The sequence below is a fragment of the Nicotiana tabacum genome, chromosome 1 (assembly GCF_000715075.1).
Source record: "Nicotiana tabacum cultivar K326 chromosome 1, ASM71507v2, whole genome shotgun sequence".
NCBI lineage: Eukaryota > Viridiplantae > Streptophyta > Magnoliopsida > Solanales > Solanaceae > Nicotiana > Nicotiana tabacum.
Window position 1 is genome coordinate 70,745,025 of NC_134080.1, and position 22,641 is coordinate 70,767,665.

The window sequence follows — 22,641 nt, forward strand, 5'->3', positions numbered from 1 at the left end:
TCATATGTGCAATGGCAGATGTAGCTTTTGAGCTACGGTTCAACCGATCCCAGTACTTTTGACATGGAACACAGTTATATATGTGAAAAAGCACAAAATTTCAGCTATATTAGATTTTGAACCCATAATTTCAAAAGTACAGTGAGTTCACTTCAGTGCTTGAGTTAAAGGTCCTACGATCAAGTTCAAATTCTGGATCCACCTCTACATATGTGAATGTTTTGATGGCATAATTAAAGTCTGACAAGTGTAAGCTTTAGATAAGATGAACCTACTTAATTCATAGGCTCTAAAAACTTTAAGGTAATTGTTTTATGTGATGGATAAAGGCTTGAAGCTTAAATCTCCTAAATCATGCGACGGTTATATTTAAGTGCTAGTTCATTGATGTCAGAGACGGACCCAAAATTTGAAAGTGGTAGAGGCACCACTATTTTTAACATAGACATATCAATTACTTGCTACAAAGAAAAAAAAATTGGCGAATGCTGCAGTGGTAATTGAACCCAAGTTAGCATGCTAAAGGTCAATCTGTGCACCCCAAACAAACCAATGCAGCTGCCCAACTTTTGTGAGTTGCAGTGCCAACCAAAATAAATATATATATATATATATATATATATATACGTACATTCTTTCCGAGATTACTGGGGGTTGGTGACCCCTCTACCCTGTGAGTAGGTCCACCTCTGATTGATGTACTAATATATCATATCTTTTTGTTTTATTGCTCAAAAGGATTATTTCAATGACAACAGAAAACTGTCTGCTTTCTTCTATTTAAAAAGGGGATAACTCCTTTCAGCTGTGTAATGGTGTGGTTTATGGAATGCATATTCTTATATGTGCTGTTGTTATTACTGATGTAGAATGACAAATTATGTTATCTATTTCAGTATCATGATTAAGGTTTTACCAGTACCAAGTTTTAGTAATGCAATTTGGTTGATACCTTGTTTCTTAGATCACCATTGAGAAGTCCATTTTGGAGCAAAGCAATAGTAAATATGAGCTTCAAGGTGAATATGTACTGCCAGGCACACGATATCGGATGCCATCTGGCCAGGAGAGAGGTAATTTGTTTCACCGAGCAATGACTGGACATCTGGGTAGCGTTATATCCTCCATGGGTAGATGGAGAATGAGGCTTGAGGTTCCAAGAGCTGAGATTGCTGAGATGCTTCCGCTTGCAAGGCTTCTCTCTAGAAGTTCTGACCCTGCTGTTCAATCAAGGTCAAAGGTAATGAAATAACGAAATAATGAAATTATCTGTTTCTCGTAAAGAAATAATGAAAAAAGACAGGATTGGAGGGCATGGAATTGGTTGAATTGGTTGCAGAATGATTTCCACTAAATACAAATAATGATTCCACTAAATAAAAATTTTAACCCTCTTTTTTACTTGCTTGTAGGACCTCTTCATCCAAAGTTTGCATTCAATCGGATTGTATACTGAAAGCCTCCAGAAGTTGCTCGAGGTACTTATCGAAAAAATACCATGATAGGTTTTGGAAACTTTTGCTAATTCTGCTACTCTTGGATTTTCAGTTAATGGAAATTTTCATTTCTTGATGGCAATAAACATAGGAAATCCGGGGTCATTCTACTCTCTCAGATGAAGTTATCCTTGAAGAATTCAATCTTCCTGGTTTAGCTGAACTTAAGGGTCACTGGAGCGGCTCTTTAGACGCAAGTGGTGGAGGAAACGGAGACACAATGGTAAAATAAGTCTACATTTCAGTCATGGTTTTCTGATATGGAATATTCCTGCTTGTCTTTGCATTGCAATATATTGTTTCCCACCTTAATTATGGCCACAAAACTCAATAGAATAGTGCGATTCAGTCTATTTCCAAAGATGTCTGCTAAAAGTTATTATGCTGTAGCATTTTGATTTTGTGTTAAAATTTAAGTTTGAGCTGGTTGTTTAGCTAAATATATTCTGGTTCCATCCCTAATCTGCATGCAAATCTTTGCTTCTTTATTTTTATTCTACACTTGTGACCTTAGCCTTCCTATTTGCTGGTTGTATTACATGCAAATATTCTAACCTAATTGCCTCCCCACCTGATCTATTTTTTATTAGGGTGGGCTATGGACTCCATCCTTTGGTGTGACAGTTATGGAGCCTATTCCTGTGGAAACAGTGCCAAACCTCTCAGATGTTTTCTTTTAAGTAAAAATAAAATAAAAAGGGCAGCCCGGTGCACTAAGCTCCCTCTGTGCGCGGGGTCCGGGGAAGGGTCGGACCACAAGGGTCTATTGTACGCAGCCTTACTTTGCATTTCTGCAAGAGGTTGTCCACGACTCCAACCCGTGACCTCCTGGTCACATGGCAACAACTTTACCAGTTACGCCAAGGCTCCCCTTCAAGATATTTTCTTTTAAGTAGGATTGCGAAATTCAAGAAACATGTAGTTGATATGTAGCTATAGCTTTTTGAAATGATTTTAATGCCTACAATACAGCATAAGATGTTTGAACAATATACTTCCAGGTTGCTTCTTATTGTTAACTTTTTGTCCTGATTTCTGTAACTTCTAGGCCGAGTTCGACTTTCATGGGGAGGAATGGGAATGGGGTGCTTATAAGACTCAGCGTGTTCTGGCAGCTGGTGCATACAGCAATGATGATGGTTTGCGTCTTGAGAGAATCTTTATTCAAAAGGATAATGCCACGATACATGCAGATGGAACTCTCTTTGGAGCAAAGACTAACCTACATTTTGCTGTTCTAAACTTTCCTGTTAGTTTAGTTCCTACATTGGTTCAGGTTATTGAATCAACTGCCACTGAAGCTGTTCATTCTTTGCGGCAATTTCTGTCTCCAATAAGAGGCATATTGCATATGGAAGGTGATCTTAGAGGAAATCTTGCTAAACCAGAATGTGATGTACAAGTAAGGCTTCTAGATGGTGCCATTGGGGGTATTGAGCTTGGTCGAGCTGAAATTGTTGCTTCACTAACCCCAACCAGCCGTTTCCTGTTCAATGCAAAATTTGAACCAATCATCCAAAATGGTCATGTACACGTTCAAGGAAGTGTTCCTGTGACCTTTGTCCAAAATAATGTTCTGGAGGAAGATAATTCAGAAAGGGACAAAAGTGAAGCATTGTGGGTTCGGAGTTGGGGTGCGGAGAAGAGCAAAGCGCCTGTTGATGAAGCTAGTGATAAAAGAAGCTCCAGAGAGAGAAATGAGGAGGGTTGGGACACTCAGCTAGCTGAAAACCTTAAGGGGTTGAACTGGAACCTACTTGATGCCGGGGAAGTCAGGATTGATGCTGATATTAAAGACTCTGGCATGATGTTGTTGACGGCTTTGTCTCCATATGCAAACTGGCTCCATGGAAATGCTGAAGTTGTGCTTCAGGTAGGGTTACTTACTTATTAGATTACATGCAGAAATGTCAAAATGAAAGTGTGAAGCGTCAACAGACTATTTCAAGTTGGGTAAAAGTTGATTTTCAAAAAAATAAAAAGGAAGAAAGAAAAAAAGAGAGAGAGAAAATCGGGAGTTGCACTTTATTATGTATCTGTTTCCCTTTCTCTTAGTGCTGATATACGTCACTTGTTCAAACATACAGGTTAGAGGTACCGTTGAACAACCAGTACTCGATGGATCTGCATCTTTCCATAGGGCGACCGTATCTTCACCTGTATTTCGTAAACCTCTGACCAACTTTGGTGGCTCAGTTCTAGTGAACTCAAACAGACTAAGTATTAGTTCATTGGAAGGTAGGGTAAGCAGAAAAGGAAAACTTTCCGTGAAGGGAAATTTGCCACTCAGAACAGTTGAGGCATCTGATGGTGATAAAATTGATTTGAAATGTGAAGTTCTGGAAGTACGAGCTAAGAATATCTTGAGGTATATTTTATGTGCATTTATCTATAGGAAATATTTAAATGTGTGACTATGCAGGATTCTGTGTGTTTCATCTGTCTAGGTGCATTAACAAGCAAATTGTTAAAGTCTTTGTTTTCATCTGTCTAGGCCCACTTTTCAGCCTGTTGACTTGCTTTCTCTCTGCTTCGAGTCACTCTTCCATCTTCTCAAGTCTTTGTTTTAAACGACATAGAGTATTTCCTTTGCTCACCTTATGTTGGGGTTTTCTTTTTAAAAACCATTTCCTGCTTTCCTGATGAGTCTATGTAGACATTACACTGCTTGTACTGCATTTTACATTCCGCTTTTCCTATTTTCTTCAGTTATTTTCCTTTTTGAATTTTTTAGCTCAAGCAAAACATTTGAATCTTATCATCTCTTCTTTTCTTCTAAAACTTGATCTCTGAAATAAAAGCGGGCAAGTTGATACTCAATTGCAAATAAGTGGGTCCATATTGCAACCAAACATTTCCGGGAAGATGAAGCTGAGTCATGGTGAAGCATACCTGCCACACGACAAGGGTAGTGGAACAGCTCCTTTCAATAGAGAGACATCCGATCAATCAAGACTTCCAGCTGGAGGTTACAATCGTATAGTTGCATCAAAGTATGTTTCGCGCTTCCTCAGTTTAAAGCCTGCTGCTTCAAGCATTCAGTTCAATCAATCATCAGGTAATTTCAGTATGAACTTTAGTCTATATAGTTGGGTTTCTTCATCAATTTACTCGAGCATCCTGGTTGAGTTCAGGCTATTTGCTTGAACCAGATGTTCTATTTACGTGGTAGGTACTTCATTGCTTTTTGATTGTCAACTTGATGATTTGTCAAACTAAAGCTTTTTAAACATTAGCTCACACTGTTTAGCATGATTCGGTGTGCATTAACTAATTGCCCTTGGGCTGAGCCTAAGCTGACTAGTATTGAAATGTTATATATATACTGATATAAAAATATCGTGTCATGTTTGATGAGAGCCTGCTTGATGTTAGTTTGTGGAAAGAACCAGATATCGAAACAGCTTGCTGTTTTGGAAAAATGAAGACATGTGTATATCATTTGTTAACAACAACAAATATATCCTTGCATGGATGTGCAGTGGCTGAGCCGGAACTTTACACTTGGATTGTCCTTCCCTCTTTCCCCAAAAATAAAATATCAGTCTTCATCTTTTTTCAGCTCTATTTCTTTTAGCTTCTATTTTATCTCAATTTGGTTTGCTCTCTTTAAAGTTTGAAAGTTCTATGAGCTGTTCATTTTAAGCACATCCATCCTCCCACATCATTGTCATAAAGGGATTTTGACTTTGAGATCAAAGTCCTTTTTCCATGATTCATGACTTGAGTGGACTCAGTTGCAATAGCTCCCAAAAATGAAATAATAGATAGAATTACCACGTTTCAAGTATAAGAGTCTTTTTGGTGCTCCATTTCAAGTATAAGAATTATATCCTAGCAGATTTAGTTATTATAATTTTCTACATAATTACAGAAGTAGTCAAAAGCAAAAAGCGTAGAAAAGCACCAAAATACGTTGGGACAAGCACACGCTAGAATCAAAGCGTGGGCTTTAGTGACAGAAGGCACTAATGAAGAAAAAAAATAGTATAATGCAACAAAATAACTTTAAACGCAAACAATGATTATTTGGAAAAGGATTTTAAAATTAAAAAACTATAATTGGGTGAAATAGGAAATTAAGTTAAAAAACTATTTTAAATTTTTTATTTAAAGAAAATGATGGGTGAGTTTCATATGCTAAATATTTAGTTTCATAATTCCTAGTGACTAATACTTCATCCACAGTGTCGTCTTCACTATTAATATATCAGTTTGCGAACTGTGTTTATTGTCTAGTGTCACCTTCTTAAAGACAGGGTCCATGGGTAGCGAGGGACACGGCACAGCACCTTAGCCCCACCTAAGTGAGGCAAAGCACATGACCTGGTTACTGAGCTTCGGGACTTGAGCACATTCCAATCGAGTCTTTAACAATGTTATAAATGAAAATACTTGCTAATTGCTGTTAGTTAATGAAGGTCAGACTTTGTGCATCTGCCACAAAGTTATTTTTGCAGTTTATAAAAAAAAAAATTAAAGAAAAGATTAGTTTGTAAAGGGAGTCTATAGGACCATAAAGAGCATTAGGAAATGAAGCCAAGTGTTGGAAAGGGCCGTGTGGCTATTTTTTTTCTTTCTAAACTTGGAGGTTGTCACTAACATGCCCAAATGGAGCGGAATGGATAATAGAGGATTCATATTTCCAACCCAATTATTTTGTGATTGAACTATAGCTGTTTTTGCTATTGCTAACAGTCCATATATAACTTATTAAGGGTCCACATTACTCAAATAATATTATTCACGTGTGTTTATATAGACTATGAAAACTGCTCTTATTTAGGAACATTAGGCAGATACTTATGATCAGTGATATTTAATTTATAAATAATTGATTGAACTGTGTGGCACAATACAAAACAGTCAACCCTTATTATCCTTTGATATTAACTACAATATTTTTGCCTCCTATTCAAGCACTACATAGACTCTGTATTAGGATTTGAAAGAAGACGTGCGGCTGGGAAAGGGGACAATAATGAATTACAATGGGCATGCCAATCTTGATGCGTGAACTGAAAATCTTTATGTTTCTGATCTTCGACAATAAACAAGATTTTGAATATGATCGACACATTTCATACAGTTCCTATATTGGTTGACGAGGTGTAAGCACAAAGGCCTCATAGGATATGTCGGCTTTCTGGAAATGTGTATGCTTCATACCATCTTAGAAGTGTGAAGAATGACTTTAATCAATGGAGAATTTCCCCAATATTTCACCATTACTAAGTTTACCCTTGAGCTATCATTTTCTTGTATTTTTGACTTATGATATGGTCAATCTTAAGCAGTGTTTGATGTCTTTAACGCTCTATTTTCTATGTGATATAAACCACTGTCCTCATTACGGATAACAGGGATCTTACAAGAGTAATGTCCAAACTTAACTCTGTGTCTGATGCTTTGCAGAAGGCACTGTTAAACGCAATTCATTGACCTTAACGATTGTAGTGTTTCTTAAATGCTTGATCTTTGGGTAAAAATATTTGCCAGATTTAGCATTTATGTGAAATCCAAATTCTTCTCTTTTGCTAATGGAGAACATTCAATTTGAATAGTCACTTTCACAACGAAACACATATAAAAGCTCTTAGGGACTTTAGTTATTACTGACTAGCTGCACTAATGCCTGGTTTTGGAGGTGGTTTTAAAAGAGTCAGTTTATGTTTGTTTCTGGGAAAGTCTTGTTTGGATTTGGGTTATAATTTTTTTTAAAACTAGCTTTAGTGTACGTGCATTGCACGTGTATTTCGCGTCAATACTTAGCATCAATCAATAAAATATATGTACAAGAAGAACAAGTAAATGAAATTATCAAATACTAAGTTTTAAAATGCCTACATTAAGATAGTATTTTACAATAAGTAACTTTGTACGTAGAAAAATATAGAGAGTTGTCATTTGTTTAAATGAATATCGAAAGAAAGAAAAATAAGTAATGACAACTCACTGAGAATATATTTTGTCTCTAATGCTTCATCTTATTGTATAATGTTTGTATTTTTAACAATTACCTATAACCGATTTATATGATGAATTTTAAAAAGAATGACTTGGATTTTCTACAAATTAGTAAAATCAAAGACTTTTCTGGTTAATTAGGACTTAATTATTTATTCTTAACATTAAAGAGAATAATTATTATTATTAAGGGAATTTTCTAAATAATAATGTTTGATCATATTGAAATCTAGTTTTAGGATACGCGCAATGCGCGTGTATCCTATATCAATAAGTATATATATTTTAAAATTACATAAATATTATTAAATAATGTGTATGAGTTATAATATAAATTTTAAAAATATAAGTTCTTGAAAATGATGAATATTGATCTTATTTAGTCAACAAAATAGAAGATGACCTAGCTAAGCATGAAAACAATCAAGATAATTTTGATAACTTAGTGATCTATCATTTATCCTTCTTTTGTTTTAACTTAAAATGAAAATAATTGTCTAGGTAATATGTATTTTAGACAGAGCAACTAAAAAAATTATGACAAATAAATTATGTAGCTAAACAGTAAATATTAATTTCTAAGTAAACTTTAGCTATGGATTAGTGACAGATTATCAAAAGAAAATTTCCATTAGCTATGAGACGAATTCCATACCTAATTTCTATTTTTCTTAAAGTCAAATTATGTAACAAACTTTTTTTTATCCCAAAAAAAAGTCATTAAGGAAATATGCATTATAGTAAATTAAGGTATTGCCTGGGAAATAAAGTATTTTAATTCAGTATTTTCTAATATATGTTTTTTTCTTACTGCTTTTAATATATGGTGAAGTAATTAATTTTTTTTCTAGAATAAAATAAATTTTCGATTATATAAGATCAAAAGATCTTTAAAATATAGAGTGAAAATTCATACTATAAACTTTAAATTTAAATGTTAATTTATTTAAAATTAAAATACTAAAGTCTTAATCGATTCATGGTCTTATAGTTAGTATATATCCTTAGTATCATCAACCAAATATACAAAAGAATAGATAATTAATTTTGATCTCCTTGCAGCAATCTAGTTAAATTTATTTATTATCACCATCTTCTAATCAACACGACCATTAAGAAGTTTTAACAAAATTGGAAACATTAATTTTTATTTAAAAAATAATAGAAGAAAAGAACGTGGTAAAAAAATAGTTAGTTTAAAAAAGAAATAAAAGTAAAAAAATTTCGAGTAATTAGGAGTTTTTATATAGTTCAAATAAGAAAAGGTTTAATAATTAAAATTTTATTAATTTAAAAGTTTTAAATATTAAGAAATTTATTAAATAATAATTTTATAATGTACTTTCTGTAATCCAATGTAAACTTTATTTTTAAAGGTAAACTTATAAATCACCTAACTCTTTGTCCACGTGTGAAAAATTAGAATCAACACAACTGATATTCTCACGTAGGATGCAGTATATTTCATATATTCACAACAATTTTATTATTATTTAATTTAGAATGAAAATTAAACAAAAGGAAGTCGACGAAAGATTAGAATTCCAATAATTGCTTAATGATTCTTATGTGTTAAAATTTGAAAATTTGGAAAGGATTTTCCTAACATTACCATGCAATGAAATAAAGGTTCTTATTGATTATTAAGGTCATAAATTCTAGAAAAAGTTGAAGTCGTTTCTATCTAACTTTATTACCAAACATCTATTTTAGTCTAAATATGATTTAAAATAATTCTGACAAAAGAAAAAAGAAATATACAAAAACTTACAGTTTGTTTGGATGGTTGTTACCCATTGTATTGTATCGTATTGTTATGTTAAATACGATATTTGTTTTGATTGTTACTTAAATTTTATTGTATTGTATCGTTAAATTTCTCGTTACATAACGACGAAATGTGCCACTTTATGTAACGACCAATTTGGTATGGTCGCGTCGTTACCTTGTCTTTTTCTCTCAATCTCACCCTTCATTATTATTAAATAATTTTATTTTATCATTTACCCTACCTTTTTATATAATAATTTTACCTGTATCATACTTTTTTTTTATAATATTGTAAGTTTATTCTTTATATCGCTGGTGTGTGATATCATGAAATGATGGAAAATAACACAATCTATCCAAACATTATATTTGTAAAACGAAACAGTACAATACAATACAGTACGATACGATAAATTATAAAACGATATGTAACAATAGATGATTTCCAAATGATTCCTATTTAACTAAAACGATCATAATTCTAGGAAACTTTAAAGAGGAAAAGCAGGATTCTTAGTTTTTACATCATTAAAATCGTGGCAAATTCATAATTACATAGCAGACCACAAAACAAATTAATTTTGTATTTAATTTTCATATATCTGTTTATGAACATATTGCTATTTAAATTGAAGTTTACTTCAAAATGAAGACAAAAGCGTTAAAAAAAGAAGCTTTAATAACAATCTGTAATATTGAAAACCTTAGAAACGTGAAAGTATTGGATTTAAGGAAAATAGTTGCACAATTAAATAAGGTAAAATCCGACTCAAATTTAAAGTCCTTAATATTAGAATTTCCTACGTGGAAAGATTTAGTAACTAAAATTTTAATAGATTTCAAAATACTAAATATTAGGACGATAATCAAATGACTATTTTGTCCCGTGTGAACTCTATTTTTAAAGGATAAAAAAGGCGAACGACATTTCGCTTAGGGCCTTCGTGCTTTTAATATAATATAGATTATCACTAATACCTGTTGAGTTGTCCCACATCGGTGGGATTTGAGGTCCTTGGTCTCCTTATATGGTCTTGGGTAACCCTCACCTCATAAGCTAGCTTTTGGGGTTGAGTTAGGCCCAAGGTCCATTTATCAATACCTTAAAGTGTTGTAGACGCTTTCATATGTTAATAGTTACGAGAATGATCAGAAAATATCTCTATTTGCTAAAAAAAGAACTATATTTGAATAGCTGAATAGAAAAAAGGAGAAGGGCTGTTCAGCTATTAGGCTCATGCAGCCGGTAAGCAAAAGAAAATTCAGTTTATAAATGTGAAAGCCTAAGTGAAAAAAAAAAAGAAATGGGACCAAATTCAAAATTTTGGAAATCAGAAACTAAAACCGAGAATCTCACAGATCAACTGGGTTTTCCAAGTTGGATTTGGAGCCCAACACCTGTGTTTGGTTTCGAAAACTATGTACTAAGATATACTGCTGTCTCAATTTCCCAAGGTGTTTTGCTTTGGTTTTGAAGAAAATGTGGGAATATTTTCACGTGTTGTGGCGTCAAAACTTGACATCAAATGGTCCAGCAGTTGCCTATGGCTTTTTGACTTTCTTGCTTAAGATGAGGTGATATTGCTGGGTTCATTATTACGAATGTTAAATCCAATTTTTGTAATATGCAGGTAAAGATGCTGAAGATATTAAGGAAAGCGTCCAAGTAGAGAGCAAACCTAAGCTGGATATCCGCCTCAGTGACCTGAAACTTGTTCTGGGACCAGAACTGAGGATAGTTTATCCTCTAATTCTCAATTTTGCTGTTAGTGGAGAACTTGAGTTAAATGGTGTTGCTCATCCCAAGTGGATAAAGCCTAAAGGCGTATTAATGTTTGAGAATGGAGATGTCAATCTTGTTGCAACACAGGTTAAACCTTTTGAACTCTTTTCTCGTCCTGGCAAGTTTTGAGTTGATTTTCTCTTTTTTATTTTTATTTTTGTTCTTGGGTGGGTGTAGGCTCCTTGTGGAATTCTGAGATTCCATTTTCTCTTCATCTGATATCTTTATTGTCTTCAAATCCAGGTGAGACTGAAGCGAGATCATTTAAACATAGCCAAATTTGAGCCTGATAATGGACTTGACCCAACGCTAGACTTGGCTTTGGTTGGATCAGAGTGGCAATTCAGGATACAAAGTCGTGCTAGCAAATGGCAGGATAATTTAGTGGTCACATCAACGCGTTCTGTGGAGCAAGATGTCTTGTCACCTACTGAGGTTGTCACTTTGATGCCAATGTTTTCTTAATGCAATCAATCTAATAATACAACAATGAAAAGATGGCGAACTTTTTACGTTAAATTATTTAGAAATTTATTTAATTGGATGCTGACAATCTTAAATTTCGCAAAGGTTAAATAGACGAGCATGCTTCCACAAGAATGAGTTGGAAAGGGGTTGGGGGAGGGAAACAAAAGCAATTTTTCTAGTGGTTTATTTTACAGTGAGCTAAAGAATCGTATTACTTTGGCGTGCGTTGCTGGTGGATCTTAAATGAATGAACATGCCAATATCCTTCCATCCATCCATGCTTTCATGTTTCACCTGCGCTACTGAATACTTGAGTTCAAATATTTAATGCTTTTGGGATAAACTGCAGAATACAATTACAAATATCTATATGGACAACTAAATATTTGTGTAAATGTGGCTCAAGAGATGTATTGATACATGGCTAAACTAACTTAAAACGGTTCTGGCTGAACAGGCTGCTAGAGTTTTCGAGAGTCAATTAGCTGAATCCATTTTAGAAGGTGATGGCCAGCTTGCTTTTAAGAAGCTTGCCACTGCAACACTTGAAACATTGATGCCAAGAATAGAGGGGAAAGGAGAGTTTGGACAGGCCAGATGGAGGCTAGTTTATGCACCACAGATCCCCAACTTGCTTTCTGTTGATCCCAGTGTTGATCCTCTGAAGTCTCTGGCCAGCAATATTTCATTTGGTACAGAGGTTGAAGTTCAACTAGGGAAGCGCCTCCAGGTTAGAATTATTCTTTCTTCTTTCCGTTTCTGATTTTGCCGGTCAGTGGATTCTGTGCTTGATCTTTCCATAAACGATTTTATAATTCAAGATAAATTACATTAGCATTAATATTGTTGAGAATTTCAGAAGATGGATGCTATATGCATCATAAGTGGAGGCCACTGGTCCAATTAAAGATGATTTTGATGTGAAAGTAAATGAAACTATAAACTTCTGTTCTGGACATCATGAAAAAACTGATTCCTTTGAGTCCTTTTTTAGGACACAAATAGAACCTTTAATAGAACATATTTCGCTTTTCAATGATGAGCAGAACTTATGACAGAACAAATTAATCATTCACTGTATATTCAATCTAGTCCAAACTAGAGGAGGTAGATGAACTACATCTTTTTAGATTTCATTTAGTAGAAAGGTTGGATCTCGTCCGGCCAAGTCGCTTTGCCCATGTTCATCTTACGCATAGAGCCCACGCCCTCCTCAACCTTAATGCGCCTACAGTACCTAAAATCACGGCTTCTCTCGGAGTGCTCCAAATCACCCTACACAATGTCTCTGTCCCCCTCTTCATTCAGAAGTTTATGAAAGTAAGTCTATCATCTCCTCTTAATCATAGCCTCATCCATTAAAACTCTGCCTTCCTCGTCTTTGATGCACCTCACTTGATCCAAATCATGAGTCTTTCTCTCTCTCGCCTTGGTCAACCGAAATAACTTTTTGTCCCCGTCTTTGTCTCCCAACTCTTCATACAAACGACTAAACGTTGCATTCTTGGCATAAGTGACCGCTAGCTTCGCCTCCTTCCTAGCCTTCTTATACCCTGCTTTCAGGGGCGGCTCAATAAATTTGGTGGCCTAAAGTCAAACTTTAATGAAATGCCTTATTTAAAAAAAAAATCCTATATACTTTTATTTGAAGTTTTTTCTAGCTTTTTAGAATAAAATTTAATTTTTTTTTTTACATAAGCCATTTAATCTTTCATGTAACAGATCTTAATTAATACAACCCGATTCAAGAAGTTGATAACTTTATATCAGAATAACTTTTTGATGTTTGAATATACCTGTTGCAATGATGGAAACCTGAGGAAAAAAAACAAATAAAACGGAGTTTAAAAGTGTGTTACTAATTTTCTAATGATAAATGTAATCTTTCGTTATATAAAGTATTTTACTTTTCTAATTTGAAATACTTAATATTTTCCAGAAAAATTTGGGACCTCAGAAGTAGTGTTGTAGTGGGATAGATAGGATATTTCCTTCCTTAATCGGAGGTATTCGATTAGAGTAATGGGAATGAAAAAATTATTTCTAAGGAGCGGTTCCCAAATTAAAGGACTTTACACAGTACGTGGAATTACTCAAGGTCCCAAATCAAATATCGGACATCAGATAGGAATTGGAAAAAAAATTGGGGCCCCTAAAATTCTGGGCCTAAGGCCCCTGCTTTAGTGGTTTCACCCTCTAGCCGCCCCTGCTTGCTTTGTTCGCTCTTCTCTCCTCTTCTTCTGTACTCTCCACTAACTTCAAGTATGTCGCTTTCTTTGCTTCTACTTTTCCTTGAACCTCTTCATTCCACCACCAATCTCCTTTATACCCACCAGAGTAACCCTTTGAGACCGCTAACACCTCCCTAATACAGTTCGACATCATCGACCACATAACACTAGCGTCTCCATTGCTCCTCCAGGCCCCCATGACCCTCACAGGGCAGAGCGACTAGGCCGAACAAGATCCCGATTGAATTTTGGAGGTATGTCTGTAGAGTTGGCATGGAGTGGTTGACCGGGCTGTTCAATGTTATTTTTAAACGAAGAAGATACCAGAGGAATAGAGATGGAGTACGATGATTCTGTTGTACAAGAACAAAGGTGATATCCATAATTGTAACAAATATAAGGTTATCAAGCTGCTTAGTCATACTATGAAAGTGTGGGAGAGGGTGGTGGAAGCGAGGGTGAGGAGGTCGCTGTCTATATCTGAGAACCAATACGGATTCATGCGGGTCGTTCAACTACGGAAACTATCCATCTTATCCAGATGTTGGTGGAATAGTCCAGGGATAAGGGGAAGGATTTACACATGGTGTTTATTGACCTAGAGGGATAGAAGAAGGTTCTTTGGAGATGTTTGGAGGTAAAAGGTGTTCCGGTAGCATACACTAGTGTGATTAAGGACATGTATGATGGATCCAAGATTCGGGTTAGGACAGGAGGAGGAGACTCGGAGCATTTTCCGGTGGTTATGGGGTTACACCAAGGATCTGCGCTCAGCCCTCTCTTATTTGCACTGGCGATGGACGCACTGACGCACCATATTCAAGGGGAGGTGTCATAGTGTATGTTATTTGCTGATGATGTAGTTCTGATTGATGAGACGCGAGGAGGTGTTGACGAGAGGCTAGAGGTTTGGAGACAGACCCTTGAGTCTAAAGGTTTCAAGTTGAGCAGGATTAAGACTAAGTACTTGGAGTGCAAGTTCAGCGATGCCATGGGGAGAGTGGACATCAACGTGAAACTTGATTCACAAGTCATCCCCAAGAAAAGAAGTTTTAAGTACCTTGGGTCGATTATCCAGGGGAACGGGGAGATCGACGAGGATGTCACACAAAATGCTAGATGATAACCTCCATTTCATCCAACCTGCCCCTACGATACTTAAAGGCAGGTTCTACAGAGCGGTGGTTAGACCGGTCATGTTGTATGGGGCAGAATGTTGGCCAGTCAAGATTGCCCATATCCAGCAGATGAAGGTATCAGAAATGAGGATGTTGAGATGGATTTGCAGGCCACGAGGTTGGATAAGATTAAGAATGAAGATATTTGGGCGAGGGTAGGCGGGGCTCCCATGGAAACAAAATGCGGGAAGTGAGGCTTAGATAGTTCGGGCACGTGCAAAGGAGAAGCCTAGATGCCCCGGTTAGGAGGTGCGAGCAGTTGGCTCTGACGGGTATGAGACGAGGTAGAGGGTGACCTAAGAAGTATTGAGGAGAGTTGATCAGGCAGGACATGGCGCGACGCCAGCTCACCAAGGACATGACCCTTGATAGGAAGGTATGGAGAGAGGGCATTAGGGTTGAAGGTTAGTAGGTAGTTGAGCATTTTTCTACTCCGTTCTGTGTGTAAGTCTAGTCGGTCAGTGTCGTGTTTTAGTATGCTAGGTACATGTTGTGCTCCTACTATTTTCTAGGACCTTGTCACTGCACTGATTATTGATATTGCTTTTCCAGGTATATTTTTTGGTTCTTAGCTCGTTAGTACTATCTTTCTGTTTATGTTGTTGTTATTATTCTATTGTCGCATTTCATCTTCTTTGTGCCGAGGGTCTATCGGAAACAACATCTCTACCCTGGGGTAAGGTCTGCATACACACTACCCTCCCCAAATCCCACTTGTGGGATTATACTGGGTTGTTGTTTTTGTTGTTATTTAGTAGAAAGGTTATCAAACGACTTGTGAGTACAATGAAACTTTGGAACACATATCGTCACATGTTTCTAGCTGTTCACATGGCAAAAGCAGCACACCTAGTTGTTGTAGGATTATGATTATCTACGATAGCCGTCATACTCCAAATTCTTAAGCTGATAGACAATGAGCAAAGAAAGCCTGAATAGCTAATTCATCATTCAGTTCTAGTGTTTTTGTGTGGAATCACTTGAACTTACTGTTGCGTTGGTGGGGCCATAAAAAGTATGTTCTTAACATCTTCTGGTCGTTCGTGCTGCTTTTTCTGGCATTGGGTTGAAAAGTGCAAGGGTTGGAGAACATCATGTTAATCATACTCTGAGATAATATTGTAAATCCCCTTTTATCTGCAAATATTCTATTTAAGTGATACTCAGTTCTATGTTAATTGATTCTACCAATTTATCATTAACCAAGACATTTCTACTCTCCTTTTCAGGCCTCTGTAGTAAGGCAGATGAAGGACTCTGAGATGGCAATGCAATGGACTTTGATATATCAGCTCACAAGCCGGCTCCAGGTGCTTTTACAGTCTACTCCATCCAAACGTCTTCTATTCGAATATTCAACAACATCACAAGACTAGCTTAGGTTTTCAACATTGTAAATATTTTGTTCTTGTTATAGGAGCCTAGGAATCTAGAACAAAACACCTTCACTCGCCTTGTCACCCACCAGCAAACTACTAGTAAAGCAGATTTCATTGCAGCATCTGAATGATGTAATTAGTTGGAAATTCCGTTATTCTTTGCTCAGAAAAAGGAACAAATGAGCATGTTTATAGGTTGTAAATTTTACTTTTGGTTCAAATATATGCAAGATGACTATTATCAGTTTGTTCATCCCAAATAATTTTGAGTTGAAGGACATACATAGCACCATAGCAGCATCTCTTTACTGACCCCTAAGCTATTCCTTGTTCAATCTTCTGGTGTGAGCAGAACCTTGGGTTCAAAGGAGTAGATAGATGCAACCAAGACAATACTTTCTCCTCCCCTTCTCTCTTTGCTGCCACCATGACAAGCTGCAAGCATTTGCCCTGTTTGATTTCGAAAAATCATTGAAAAATATGTTTCAATACCCCCACACTATTTTCACCAGCAATTCGGCTACATTAGAAGTAAGGGTGGCCCTGTACACTAAGCTCCCGCTATGTGCGGAATTTTCGAGGGGTCAAACCTCATTGGGTCTTGCTGGATGCAGCCTTACCTTGTATTTTTTTACTAGATGAGGAAAGGCATGTATACGGGCCCAACATTACAATTTTAAAATTGTTATTTGTCGGTTCTTAGTTAATTTTTTAATAAATAAATTATCATTATTATATGCATTTAATCATGGATAGAGAATGATATTGGGGATCACAATTTACAATTAATTTATTTTAATAATTTACATAAAATTAAGCTACAAATTATAACTCGTTTAAGTTGCTTCAATTAACATAAAAAGAGTACGTGCTATAATACCCATTTTAACCTTCGGTTAATGTCAAACACAAACATCAAATTGAAAAATTGATATGAATGGTATTATTTCCCCACGGTATTTGAATATTTTACAAGAGAATACATTAAAAAGCTACAAGTGTCATCTATCTATACTATATTAAAAGCACGAAGGCCTTTAGCGAAATGTCGTTTGCCTTTTTTACCCTTTAAAAATAGAATTCATATTGGATAAAATTGTAATTTAAACTATTTTCCTAATATTTAGGAATTCAAAATCAACTAAAATTGTTATCATTAAATCATTCATTATTTGAATTAAGTAAAAAGTCCTAATATTTATGTTACAACCCATATCCACATGTGTTAGTTCATGCCATATATTAGTTAACATAAATCCAAGAAGGAATTATCTTTTAGATGATAAGAAGTCAATCCTATTGGTCTTAAGTGATACAAGAGTGTATAAGGGTGATTAACCAGTATTAGAAGTTAAACGAATCAAGGATGTTGTAACTCGTATTTTCAGGTAATCTAGCGGTGCTTAATACACTCAAGAGGTCATTTATTAAGGTATTTTAATCATATAATATCCGTATCATAAGTCTTGAAGTCAAACGAGTTATGAAACAAAAGTCGACAAAAGTTGTCGCAACTTAGGTTCATAATTTTACTTAAACATTGGGTCAAATGTTTCTAATCTTTTCTCATAATTTACAAGGAATTACGGGGTGATCTACCAACCAAATTAAAGATCTAGGAGTCTAGTTTCCAACGCATTAAACAGTTCATCGATACGATCTCGGAATAGAGAGATATTCGCGTTTTCGCGAGACTGCGCCAAGCACCTCTCTATGGGGCCCACTAAGTCGGTTTAAGATATTTGGACCTATATAGGATGACTCCAACCCGTTTTAAGTCATTTCTTTTCACTATTTTCAGACCTTAGAACCCTAGGAACATCCTCTCAAGGTTCTCTCAAGATTCAAGACCCAAAAAAGGGCAAACAACACAAATCAAGTGTCGGGAATTCCGTGGCGCTAGTAAGTCTCTTGTTCTTCTTGTTGTTGCTCATTTTTGTGTCGTTCCAGCTCGTATGGGAGGTTGTTTTAAAGGGTTTATGTTCTGTAAATACTCCCTCATGTTCTTAATATCAATCCTAGGTGATTTCAAGCCTTCTAAAGTGATTCTAGTGCCGAAAAACATTAATTGATCGCTAGTTTCGCTTTTTTGTTGTTGTGGCAGCATTGGAGGGATATTTCATGGAAATTTAAGGTCAAATTGGAGTTGTTATTTCTGTATAAAGGTAAGGAACCTCTTACTCTATATGTATTTAAGATTATCCAAGTTGCGGCTAAGCCATTGAAGCTAGAACTTGTGAGATATATATCGAAAGGCTTGGTAGTAATGTTATTGTTTTGTGGACTGTTTTGCGTTGTTGTTGGGCTGCGTATTTTACTACTATCTTGTGGAGTTTTGGAGGAGGAAGGGTGTGGATAAACACCATATATATGTAGGGTTATGGGCTGATAGTTATCCGTAACATTTCCAGGTTGTTTTACACGACTACGGTGGTCGTCGTATGTATGAAGTGATTAGGCTGTGTGTGGACTATTTTGGGAGGCTCAATATGTTTATTATTGATGTTGTTTGGGCTGTTTGGTGACCGTTTTGAATGGTGTGAGGTCATATATATAGGGGAGGTGCTGTCCGTTTTATCGTAAAATAGGTTGTGGTCGATACATAATAGTTATGACGCTTAAATGATAACGATAGTATCGTTTCTCTTATTGTAGACTAAGGAGTTTTGACAATTTCATAGCTTGAGATTGGGGCAGTATGTTCAAGGTATGTGAGGCTATCGCTTTCCTTCTTTTGCACGACTCCGATTGTACATAATGTAATGAACGAGCTTCCAAGATACTCTACTCTTAGAAGCTAGCAGTACTTACATTGTTTTCCCTCTTATGGAACGATTAATGTTAATGTTACTTCTCTTATTCTTATGTTATCAATGTTGTTCGTACTTCCTAAATCTTATAAGGTTCATAGTGAAGAGTTAGTCCTAATAACGTGTATAGAGGATACCGACCTTACGTCACTCCGAAAGGTTTAGAATGTGATTCCATGAGTCGAGCATGCATTATATATATGTATCTATTTTACTCTACCGAGCCACGCTATAGTTGGCCGGGTACGGCACCTATTGTGCAACCACTGATCAGTTGGGTTTTACCGAGCTCCACGTGGCCGGGTACGATTCTACCGAGCCTATTATGGCCGGGTACGATATGATGATGATGATGCCCACAGAGGCGAATGCTTTAAAGGTTTATGTATTTATACATATGTATCATGCATTTCATGTAAGTAGCCCTCAGAGGTACTAAGATGTTACAGGTTGTATATTCTTTATCCTTGCTTACATTACTGATCGTATTTATGGTTCCTTGCCTTACATACTCAGTACTTTATTCGTACTGACGTCCTTTTATTTGTGGACGCTGCATGTCGTGCTGCAGGTCCTAATAGACAGGCAGGTGCAGCTCCCCCACCACAGTAGACTGTCCAGTTCAGAGGTGATTGGCGAGATCCCTTCTCCGGACTTGCCTTGGTCTTGGTATGCAACTTTTGTTATAGACATTATGGGTATGTCGGGGCCCTGTTCCGGCTATGTTGCAACACTTATGTTCTTTTAAAGGCTCATAGACAGGTGTCGGCTCATGTATAGTTTGGTATGCCTTGTCGGCTAGTTTTTGTTGTATAGTCTTTCATAGTAGCGTGGTAGCTCATACCTTATACGTAGTTTCTTGATTGTCTGGTCATCCCCTGCTATGTATGTTCATGCCGTCATATTTTATTGTTGGTTGTCCATGATCTAGGTCTACCATTTATATTGATTTCGTCAGCCTTAAAAGATAATAATGAAGGTTAGATGAAATGTATGTTGGTGCTCGGCAAGTGTGGTCGGGTGCTAGTCATGGCCCTTCAGTTTGGGTCGTGACAAACTTGGTATCAGAGCAAGTCTGTCCTAGGGGTTGTCTATGAGCCGTGTCTAGTAGAGTCTTGATTATGGATGTGTAGCGTGCCACATTTATAATCAAGAGGCTACATGACATCTAGGGTTGTTACCTTCTTCCTGAATCTAGATCGTGCGTAGAGTTGAGTCGTAAGTGTTTGTCTCTAATATTCACCTTGTTTTTTTCAGTGATGCCTTCGACTAGGAAGCAAACGATTAGTAGACGGCTTGATACAGCAGCGGGAGAGGGTACCAGTCAGGTGCCCCAAGTCAGTGCAGGACAAAGTGAGGCTCAAAGTGAGATGCCCTCTCATACCTTATCTACTCCATCTCCTCCAGAGGGTATTAGAAGGCACCCAGCGCCTCCAGTTCCTCCGTCTGGCACTCCAGACCAGGATATGCAGAGTGCTTTGCAGTTATTGACTAGCTTGGTAGCTGCTCAGGCTCAGAGGCAGAATACAGGTGCTGCTGAGAAACCAGTTAGTACAAGAGTTCGTGATTTTATTAATTTAGACCCTCCAGTGTTTACCGGATCAGACCCGAAGGAGGACCCACAGACTTTTATTGACCAGGTTCATCGTACACTTCGGGTTATGCATGTTAGTGATACAGAGGCAGTAGAGTTGGCTTCTTATCGGCTACGGGATTTAGCGGTTCTCTGGTATGATAGTTGGGAGAGATCCAGGGGTCCGAACCCTCCTCCAGCTGTGTGGAAGGAATTTTCTGAGGCCTTTCTTCGTCACTACTTGCCAGTTGAGATACGACGAGCTAGAGCTGATAAGTTCTTGAACCTTAGACAAGGTAATATGAGTGTGCGAGAGTACAGTATGCAGTTTGATTCTTTGGCAAGGTATGCTCCCCATATGGTGGCCGAGATGAGTGATAGGGTGCATATGTTCGTGAATGTGTTGGGACCACATCTAATAAATGAGTGTACGACAGCCTCCTTGGTGGAGGGCATGGATATTTCCCGTATTCAAGCTTATGCCCAGACCCTAGAGGATCGTAAGCGCCAGCAGAGGGCAGTTAGGGAGCAGGATAGAGGCCAGCATAAGAGGGCGAGATTTGCAGTGTATTCTGATGACTTCAGAGGCCGCATCAGGCCATAGTTTTCGAGGAGTCCGGCGCCACCTGTAGCTAGTGCTCCTCCACAGTTTCAGAGGCCTCGATATGATCGATCCTATTCTGGTCCAGGTCAGAGTTCGCGGGCATCTGGCTCGCAACATCACAGGGATACTAGTCAGATGAGACCCCCAACACCACATTGTGATCAGTGCGGCAAGGCCCACTTTGGACTGTGTCGTCGAGGTTCTGATGCATGCTATTCGTGCGGGCAGCCTGGCCATATGATGCGGGATTGTCCTAATAGAGGAGGGGATGGTATGGCTCAGCCGACTGGATCTGTGTCTGGTTCTTCCTCATCAGTTCGACCTCCAGCACGGGGTTTTCAGCAGTCGACAGGTCGTGGTAGGGGTAGAGGTGCAGTGCCGAGTTCGAGTGGTGCTCAAAATCGAACCTATGCTCTAGTAGGTCGACAGGATCTCGAGTCGTCTCTAGATGTTGTTACAGGTATTATATCTGTGTTTTCTTATGATGTATATGCGCTGATTGATCCGGGATCTACATTATCATATGTTACACCCTTTGTGGCTAATAAGTTTGGCATTGAACCTGAATTGATAAGTAAACCCCTCGCGGTATCTACTCCGATAGGAGATTCTGTGATTGCTAGAAGGGTATATAGAGGTTGCACTGTGATGATTTGTAGTTGTCAAACCTCGGCAAATTTATTTGAGTTAGAAATGGTTGATTTTGATGTGATAATGGGAATGGACTGGTTGGCCTCATGCTATGCAAATGTTGACTGTCGTACGAAGATGGTTAGGTTCCAATTTCCGGGTGAACCCGTCATTGAATGGAAAGGGAACATTGCTACACCGAAAGGTAGGTTTATTTCCTATCTTAAGGCAAGGAAAATGATCTCAAAAGGTTACATTTATCATCCCGTTCGCATTAGGGATACGGAGGCGAAACCGCCTACTTTACAATCAATCCCTGTGGTCAACGAATTCCCAGATGTTTTCCCAGATGAACTCCCAGGCCTTCCTCCTGAAAGGGAGATTGAGTTTAGCATTGATGTGTTGCCTGACACTCAACCGATCTCTATTCCTCCATACAGAATGGCCCCGGCAGAGTTGAGAGAGTTGAAGGTGCAGTTGAAGGACTTGCTAGATAAGGGCTTTATTAGGCCTAGCACTTCACCTTGGGGTGCACCAGTCCTATTCGTGCGGAAGAAAGACGGGTCGTTACGGATGTGTATCGACTATCGACAGTTGAATAAGTCTACTATAAAGAACAAGTATCCACTTCCAAGAATTGATGACCTGTTTGACCAACTCCAGGGTGCCAAGTATTTCTCTAAGATTGATTTACGTTCAGGGTATCATCAGGTGAGGGTTAGGGAGAAGGATATTCCAAAGACGGCCTTCCG

At 37.4% G+C, this 22,641-nt stretch overlaps 1 protein-coding gene across 1 annotated transcript; it reads left to right on the plus strand.

Moving 5' to 3' along the window:
* Positions 1-823: 823 nt before the first annotated feature.
* On the plus strand, positions 824-16,519 carry LOC107772434 (protein TIC236, chloroplastic-like). The gene is made up of 10 exons (XM_075251443.1): positions 824-1,240; positions 1,413-1,478; positions 1,588-1,719; positions 2,545-3,369; positions 3,584-3,864; positions 4,298-4,554; positions 10,865-11,103; positions 11,260-11,451; positions 11,942-12,214; positions 16,123-16,519. Exons 1-10 carry the CDS (start codon positions 1,052-1,054, stop codon positions 16,267-16,269), a joined length of 2,601 nt encoding a protein of 866 aa, XP_075107544.1. The 5' UTR covers positions 824-1,051; the 3' UTR covers positions 16,270-16,519.
* Positions 16,520-22,641: the final 6,122 nt, after the last annotated feature.